This window comes from Cotesia glomerata, unplaced genomic scaffold, assembly GCF_020080835.1.
Source record: "Cotesia glomerata isolate CgM1 unplaced genomic scaffold, MPM_Cglom_v2.3 scaffold_22, whole genome shotgun sequence".
NCBI lineage: Eukaryota > Metazoa > Arthropoda > Insecta > Hymenoptera > Braconidae > Cotesia > Cotesia glomerata.
Window position 1 is genome coordinate 167,771 of NW_025402663.1, and position 9,809 is coordinate 177,579.

General features: G+C 31.9%; 1 protein-coding gene across 1 annotated transcript; it reads right to left on the bottom strand.

Moving 5' to 3' along the window:
- Window positions 1-5,379: 5,379 nt before the first annotated feature.
- LOC123274103 lies at window positions 5,380-6,810 on the bottom strand. The gene has a single exon (XM_044741593.1). It carries the CDS (start codon window positions 6,808-6,810, stop codon window positions 5,380-5,382), a length of 1,431 nt encoding a protein of 476 aa, XP_044597528.1.
- Window positions 6,811-9,809: the final 2,999 nt, after the last annotated feature.

A 9,809-nucleotide genomic window follows, 5' to 3' on the forward strand; every position in this document is an offset into this window, starting at 1 on the left:
AATCACACAATCCACGAATTTTCTCCAAGAGTTCCACCAGGATATAAGATACTGGAAGTACCATCAAACATCATTTACTTGCCAGTCGCCGTACGAGCAATACATAACTTGAGACTCCGTATTGTTGATCAAGACGGTAGAACAGCAAATTTCCGTGGTGAGACTATAACGATAAGACTGCATATAAAGAGTCTGTAATGGGTATCGTGTATGACACTGGCTACGGGTATAAAAAGACTGCATCATGGCCGAAGACCATCAATCGTCATCCAGCTCTGAAGGTGTTGACACGTCAGAACACAGAGTTCCTGAAAAGTCTGGGACTAAAATTACGTGGAAAATTCACAAGATAAAAATAAATTTTTGTTGTCTTACTTGTCAAATACCCCGGAAAAAATGGCTGAGATTTTAAATATCAACAAATCAATTATTTTTTATGAGCCTATTGCAAACTGTGAAGCACATTCACATCTACCATATGCATCATCAACATTCAACAACAGTGATGAAATTCGAATCGCTGTCCAACATCAAGACTTGTGCTTACTCCCAAGCAAAAGCACATTACATCTATATGGAAGAATGAGAAAAGCTGATGGGACTGCTGTAAGTGCTACTACAAAGATGGTTAACATGGCTGTCTGTCATATGTTTGAAGAGATACGGTACGAGCTCAATGGCGTAGAAATTGACCGATGCAAGAATGTAGGAATAACCAGTCTTATGAAAGGATACGCCTCTCTGAGTCCAGGTCAGCAAAATATCCTGGAAAATGCTGGTTGGATCGTCAATGAAGATGATAATAAGTTAACTGATAATAGTGGATACTTTGATGTCTGAATACCTCTGAGTTTTATTCTTGGATTTGCTGAAGATTATCACCGAATTATCATGAATGCCAAGCATGAATTGATATTGATTAGATCAAATACAGATCTTAACGCGTATACTGTTACCGCTGCAGCAGCTGACGATGTGGCGATTACAATCCAGAAAATTGAGTGGATTGTACCATACATAACAATGCCTGACAAGCAAAAAATTGAAGCTTTGAAATACATAACTTCTGATCCAGCCATACCAATCAGTTTCCGGTCTTGGGAATTGTACGAGTATCCACTGTGACCGGCTACCTCTAAGCACATTTGGGCAATTAAGACAGCAAATCAACTCGAGAAACCTCGTTTCGTAATCTTTGGATTCTAAACAGCAAGAAAAAATCAATCGGATCAAAATGCCAGCGAGTTTGGCCACTGCAATATCAGGGATGTTAAGCTGTTCTTGAACTCTCAAAGTTATCCATATGGAAATTTGAACCTTAACATTGCAAATAATCAGTATGCTCTGATGTATGATATGTACAAAAATTTTCAAAGTGCGTACTATGAGAAAGAAGCTGAACCCCTGATGACCAGCAAAAAATTCCTGACGATAGTACCTTTGTATGTAATCGATTGCTCGAAGCAAAACGAGTCAATCAAGTCTGGACCTGTGGATATACGTCTAGAGTTTGAGTCAACAGCACAGTTTGCTAATCATACATCAGCTTACTGTCTGATAATACACGACCGAATAGTGGAATACAACCCAATAAGCAGCGGTGTGAGAAAACTTACTTAGAATGCCACTTCAGTTCAATCTCGAGCCTACCATACATCACATGTATGTGTAGGACTTTGCATCCAGACAGGCAAGGAAAGGCCCATGGGAACAAGCAGCAAGAGATCGAGATCGATTTCAACGAAGAATCCAGCAAATGAATAAAATTATTGTACCAGTATTACTTAAAAAACTAAATGTAATTAAAAGCTTGTAATTTATGATAATAAATTAAAAAATTGTTAATCTGACATTTGTATTATTTATTAAAATTATTATATCAGTTCCTTATACAAAAAATATTAGTTTTAAGTTTAACAATAATCATAATATTAGTCTTTAAGCTATAATCAAGATATCAATAATCTTTAAGGTATAATTGAAAAACAGAATAACATTAATATGATTTGGATTTCACCGACAGTTGTACAGCAGGTATTGATGGAATATTGATAAATTTGAATCTACCGTAGACAGGTTTCAGGTAGTGGAGATAAAGCGCTTCTTCATTTATGAAATTTTTAATTTTTACAATCAAGTATGGCTTATTCAAAAATTTTTGATTAGCTGTAGCATGAAGAAATGTTAAAAATTTTTTATCAATATCAATTTCTACATTCGGTCCAAATTCAGTACTTCTAATCCTAATACCTGTTACTTTATAATCCTTCCCAACTTCCATTATTTCATGCATACGTTTAAACGGTAGAGAATTCATAGTTGTTGATGATCACAGCACAAGAGCAGATGGTTGACGGCACAGTTCAAAAGCGGTAGATTCCAGGTAGCGACTTTCAGCATCAGACAGCAGATTCCAGTACCAGGTAGCAGATTTCGGCAGCAGATTTTAGCACCAGGATGCAGATTTCAGCACTAGGATGCAGGCAGCAGATTCCAGCAGCAGACAGCAGATATATGCACCAGGTAGCAGATTTCAACAGCAGATAGCAGATATACGCACCAGGTAGCAGATTTCAACAGCTTGATATTTTCTAACACTATGGTACTTCACTTCGATGAAGTATGCTCGCAGCGCGCTGCTTTTATAGCCAGAGAATGACGTCATCTATTGCGCAGTTAGAATGAGTCATAATCTAAAAATATAAATGACTCATTCAAACTGCGCAGTTATTACAGATGACGCACAAAAAAAGTTTAACATAACCCTAAAAAATAGGCGGGAAAGCATCAACATAACCTAGAATCATAATAAATAGGCGGGAAAACATCAACATAACCTAGAATCATAATAAATAGGCGGGAAAACAAACTATTTGGTGTGAAGATGGCGCTGTGAATAAAAAAACTACGCAGTTAGAGAACAAAGAAAACTACGCAGTTAAACAGGTTCAAACCTGTCCAATAATGTACTACGCAATTCATATTCTAGAATAATCTACTACGCAGTTCGAATATTAAATACCCGATGAAATGATTAGCCAATAAAAATCATTGAGTGGTGGAGGAAGAGTTATAAAAGGCTGAATTGACTTCAAGAGTCATCATTCAGTTGTCGAGCGTATCTGAGACAAGAGCTGTAAAATGGAGATCATATTGGACGTTCAAGGATTCCGAGGTTCTGATAATTACTTCATTGTCAAGGAATTGGCTTCAATAACAATTCAACATGCAATTGGTGGTGTTGAAGAATTAACATGTACATTATTCGAACCACCATATCATTGGAAGTTATTGTCTGAGAAATATCAACATCAGAATACTTGGTTGACAAGAAATTATCATGGAATCGGCTGGAACGCTGGAACAACTTCATACTACAACCTTAGAAATCTTATAAATTATTTAACTAAGAATAAGAAAATAATTTATTTAAAAGGTACCGAGAAAAAGTTATGGATTCAAGATTACATTGAATGTAACAAAATTGTAATTGATCTTGATGATTTTAAATGTCCATCACTGAAAAGTATGAAAATATGTAATAATAATTTCTGTAAATATCATAATTATTCAACTAACTCATGTGCTCTGGAAAATGTAAAAAATTTAAAAGATTGGTTTATTAATAATCAATAAATTTATTAAAACATGAATTTAATCTTTTTATTATTCCCAATAAAATAGTTTTAAGATTAAATTAATTTTTTAAAATAATTCTAAGTTGAATTGATTTTAATCCTTCGAGATGGCGCTGATTTGGTATTATATCTTACGAAGTAATTTTACCTCATAAATATCGTTTTTAGGATCGAAACTATAGTGAGAGAGAAAGAATTAATAATATTTATCGTTGAAAAAGCGCGGATGTTGCTCTATTTCAAAAGCAACTTTTCCAAGTGCAATCAAAATACACCACATTTGATGCTTATTTGACACTAGAGATGGCGTGAGTGTATAAGTATTGGCATCGATTAGGCATTAACTGTAGTGTATATGAAAACTTTACCGACTATAATAACATTAAATAAAGGGCATAGCCGGATTAATATGGGAATTCTGCCCCCATGGCTTTTTTGACTCATACTTAGAGGGTCGATTTGGTATCAAATGAAAATAATTCACACCAATTTTTAGCTCTTTAACTCAAACGGTATTCGAGAATTTCAAAAAAACCTGTTTTTTCAAAATTATTTTTATTTTTATAGTAAAATTCGGAATTGATTAATGATGATTTTTTTCCTAATTCTTACGAGTCCAAAACATGAAAAAATCATGATTCTCAAATAGAAAACCGATTTTTAACAGAGAAAAGAAAATTATTTTTTTTTTTTTTTCAGCCTTTTTGAAATATGTCACTCACCAAAATTCGTCAGAAAATGTCTTTTATACTCCTCTATACTCAGGAATTTTTTTGAATTTTTAGAAATGGTGGAACAATTCAAAAAAATTAAAAACTCATTTTTTTCAAAATCTTGCGTTTTAACAAACTTACATTTTTTTCAGTACACATAAATACGTAGAAAATTTTATTTTTACCAAAAAATATCTTTTCAAAAGATAAACAGAAAGATTCAGTAGGTTAAAGTGATTAGAAGGGTTATTATTGATTCAAAAGACACTTAAAGTTAATACTTATATATTTTTTCATACTATTGGGAAATATTTTGAATTTTGATACAGAAAAAATAAAAATTTTAATCAAAATAACAATTAGGCTAGTCTTTATCACTGTCTTCATTCACGACGACACTGATTTTTTCATCAATAAACAGACGACTAAGTATCTCAGCTGGTTTTACGATTTTCGTTAAGTATCGGGCGTGAGATAAATAGTATATAATAGCAGCAATGTGTGAGCAACATCCAACAGTACGTCTACCATTTGCACAATCACAACAATATCGAGTTATTCCAGAGATATCGTTCTTATCTGATTGATATTCAACAAAACAATGATATGTCTTCGAATTAATATGTCGAGATCTGACTTTGAATTTTATAATATTAGGTGTAATTTTAAATAATAAAGTATTATCGTTCCGTTTTCATCCATCATTTCAGCTAAATACGATACAGCTTGAGACATTTGATATGATCCCGTGAATAGAATTTTGAGTTCTTGTTCCGTTAATTCAGGAAAATCAGTTAACATATCTGAAGTTATTGTTGCAAAAGGAACTTTTCTTCTTGCCCAACGATTAGTCTCTACTTCTGAGGCTAAGGTATTATCTTGATACTTTTTTGAGTTCATGGCGGCAATAATTTTTTCAGAAAGATCGAGATCAGAATCAAGTCTCTTACCAAATTCATTGTGCAGAAAACAAGCGATTCGACAAAAACACCAGTTTTTGGAAGCAATTTATTGTCTAGGTTATGATCTCAAATCCTAAACTTCTGCTTAATATCTCCATGTACTGCTTCAACAACCCAACGGATTTTGGTAACAAAACGGGATTCATTTGATTCATCTGTGGTCAGTTGATTGCGTTTTCCTTTGAGAGCAGGCATTAGCACTTTAAACCCCAATTCTTCTAAATATACTATCACATCCCGGAAGCCACGATCAACTACAATAATGTCACCTTTTTTCAGCAACTTGATCAGACCATTGGGATCACTTAAGATGATTCTCATAATCTCAGCATCGTTCATATTAGCTGTATATGGCCCGAGCATATCTATAACGAAACCATTTGTAGTACATATCGTGAATGGTTTGCACAGAGGAACTTTCTTTTGACCAGAATATGATTTCCTCTGGTATTCGTTATTTGCACTTTTTTGATGACGAATATATGTTCCATCGCAAATGAATATCAACTGGTCATCTTTCACTTGATACAGCTCTTTAGCAGTATTAGAGGTATTGGCGAGTAATGTCTCCCTACTAATAGCATCGATTACGAAATACTGAGGTAAAACATCTTTTTCAAATGAAGATATTACTTCATCACAGTAGTCGGATACCATTTGTTCCCGAGCTAAACCAAAAATGGAAGATATCACTGCATTTGAACTTCCTGTTCGTAATTTGAATAAAAAAATAACGAGAGCTTGAATGACATTACGATTCACTGATTTTCTCATCGACGTTAACATTTCACGAAGTTTTATCAATTTTTCCCAGGTAAGGCTCGTAAATACCTCCAACTGTTTTTCTGAAAACGAGTGATCTCCAATTTTATCAATTATAAACGAATCAGTGCCAATAGCCAGCTGCCCAAGTAATTTTTCCAAATCACGAACTTCAAATACACTGGTATTCGAATAAATCCGAAAATTGTTAATTTCTTCATCATAAAACCGCTTTTTTATAATGTGATCTTTACAACACCGATTTCCTTCAGGAATAAAGAGTCGTCTTGTCGAAAATACTTGTTTGCGTGCTTCAAATGGAACAATTGTGATATTTGCTGATAATCCACAAAGGCAACAGTATTTATGTGTCGATATGATTCGGGGAAAACCCAACTCCACAAATTCTAACTCTTCTTCCATTTTTTCTTCAATAACATATGAAGGATCTTCAGATGATGATACGGATGAAACAGTAGTGGATGAAGACTGAGAAAAAATTGGCTGACTTTTGATACTAACTTGATCTGCAGATGAATCCTGAGTGTTCTTAAGTATAGGTGGTCTTGTTAAAATAACTCGACACTTACTACAAAAGGCATCATTAACAAGAACTCTCTTTCCAATTTTTTCTGTCGCAATATTAGCTTCATCAATTGTCATAACAACTTTTTTATAACCAACTGCTTTACGCAAATATATGTTACAATTGATACATTTTTTATCAAAATCCATTCTAACATCAATATTAAAATTATATATTAGGAATTTGGACATATATAAACTGATTAAATATAAAACTTCACTTACTTGAGTCTTTGTAATCGACTGTGACACTATTTAACGACAAAAAATAGTATCTCATAAAGATGAGACAAGATAATATAACAAAAATGATACTCCAGTATAATTTTATGGTGGAACGAAAAAATATTGTCAATATAAGTACTGAATTAATTAATGCGTTAACTGCTATTCAGACAATGACATCAACCATAGAAGCTTCTTTGTTTTTAGGTTATCTAAACAAGCGGAACCTTAGAAGAAATAATAAATGGATACAGAAAATCCCGATAGATGGCGTTATAATGTGCCAACTTGGCCAAAATTTTGAAAAACATAGTTTTAACGTTATCGTTGTCTAGTATAAAGATTGAGAAGTAATGTAATTGTGAATTTTAAACAAAAATAAAATTTTCTACGTATTTATGTGTACTAAAAAAAATGTAAGTTTGTTAAAACGCAAGATTTTGAAAAAAAAATGAGTTTTTAATTTTTTTTGAATTGTTCCACCATTTCTAAAAATTCAAAAAAATTCCTGAGTATAGAGGAGTATAAAAGACATTTTCTGACGAATTTTGGTGAGTGACATATTTCAAAAAGGCTGAAAAAAAAAAAAAATAATTTTCTTTTCTCTGTTAAAAATCGGTTTTCTATTTGAGAATCATGATCATATGATTTTTTCATGTTTTGGACTCGTAAGAATTAGGAAAAAAATCATCATTAATCAATTCCGAATTTTACTATAAAAATAAAAATAATTTTGAAAAAACAGGTCTTTTTGAAATTCTCGAATACCGTTTGAGTTGAAGAGCTAAAAATTGGTGTGAATTATTTTCATTTGATACCAAATCGACCCCCTAAGTATGAGTCAAAAAAGCCATGGGGACAGAATTTCCATATTAATCCGGCTATGCCCTTTGATAAAATTACAATAACTTCCTAATTTATTTATAATCATAATAAAAAATATTTTTAAGTACAAAATTGACTACAAAATCGCTCTAACAGTTAGGAGAAAAAATTTTTTTATTATTCGAACTGGCTGCTTCCGCGCGCCAAAAGTTAACCGGTAGCAGAATTTTGATAGGCTCATATTTTATTGAAAAAATAAATCAACTTTGAAAAAATTTGAATTTCGGTTTACTGAAAAATTATTATCATATATATCCAATCATTTCGACATGACAATGTTTATTATTAATTTTTTCATTAACATCAAAATGCCGACTTGCCGGGTGTGTATAGTGTGTTTTTACGTAAAAGACCAATCAGCATAATGCGTTTTGGGACTAAGAGTTTCTATTGGCTGATGTTATAGAACTTTTTTCTAATAGGAAGGAAGAAATAATGCGAAGATGAAAATTATGTGAAGATAGACATGTTAAAACTTGTAAAGCGTTAGTTTTGTAAAAACGTCAACAACATTCATAACGTAAGTTATTTTTTTACTATTTATTTTATAATCAATAATTAATTATTGATAGTGAATTATTATAATTTTTATAGTGAATATTTAGTGCGAAATAATTATATATTAATGAATGTTTTCATTTTTTAATACAAAATTAACTTCAAAGTTTAAGTATCAGTTAAAGATAATAATAACATTTATTAAATACTTAATATTAATTAAATAATTAATATTAAATTATCAATGATACTGAATGTAACAGAGGTCTGACCATTTTTTAGGATTTTTAAAAACAGATTCTTACAAAAATTTATATGTAGAACTTTTTATATAACTAAAAGCGAAATATTTAGAAAATATTATAATAATTCTAGTGGTTATTGAATATTCTCAACAATAGTGATATTATTACTATTAATAATAATTATAATCACTACATATAAATTAATTCATTACTTTTTATAGAATATTTCGAAAAATTTGAGTTAACAACAGCATCAACAAAAGAAAAGGTATTGTAATTTATTAACAATTATCATTATTATTATTATTATTATTGATTTGTTTTTTCTAGATGGGGAATATCTTGAATTATGACGCAATCTTTCCAATTACCTGGTTAGAAGCTCATACGTTGGAAATGCTTAGCAGCGATATTTCAAGACAGTTGGAATTGTATAGAATAAATGAGAGATTCAATGATTGTATAATTACAATCAATGGAATATCAACAACTCTTGAAATCGTTGACTTCGAGATGGCTTGGTGGTTTAAAATTCCAGGTGATGCAAAACCTACACCCTGGAAGTACTGTTTCACTGGCGAGTTATTGATCACAAATTATCCAGACTTGGAAAAAGAATGGAGAGAAGAGGTTGTAATACTGCAGGGGTTAGATGTATTGACACCATTTCAAGTTCATCAGCTTGAAAATTTTCATGCTCAAGAGTATGCTCAAGATTTACTCAAAAATTATGACTTCATGTCTAATTATTTAAAATACAACGCGATTATTCCCCGCAGGTGGTTGCAAGTTTTTTCCTATGATTATGTGGTAACTGTCATAACTCGAGAAGTTAATAGATTGATAGCTAATACCAGTGAAAAACGTTACAATGGAAAAATGATTGTGATTGGGACAATTTCAGCTATAATAATTATCGATGATGAAAATAGATATTGGTGGTTCCGAATTCAATCTGATGTGACACGAGTTCCTAATTCACAATCTTATATCTTCACGGGAAACTTGTTTATAGAATTATTATTGCGAGGTTCTCAGATGAGTAGACATCAGGAACAAATGCAACAGATGCAACAACTGATTCAACAACAATAACAACAACAACAACAACAACAACAACAACATCAACAAGGTGATGGAGAAGCTTCTGAATCAGAAACTGATACAGTGATTATGTATGATGAAAAACGAGCAATGAATTCAGCAGGAGAATATTGGAATGATGATGATAAAAGTGATGATTCAGATTAATTAACATTTTTTTAATAATGATAGAAGATATTTTATGAGTTGTAT

Excerpts from the sequence above, each read along its gene's own strand:
- LOC123274103 (XM_044741593.1), bottom strand. The coding sequence starts at position 6,810 with ATGGATTTTGATAAAAAATGTATCAATTGTAACATATATTTGCGTAAA.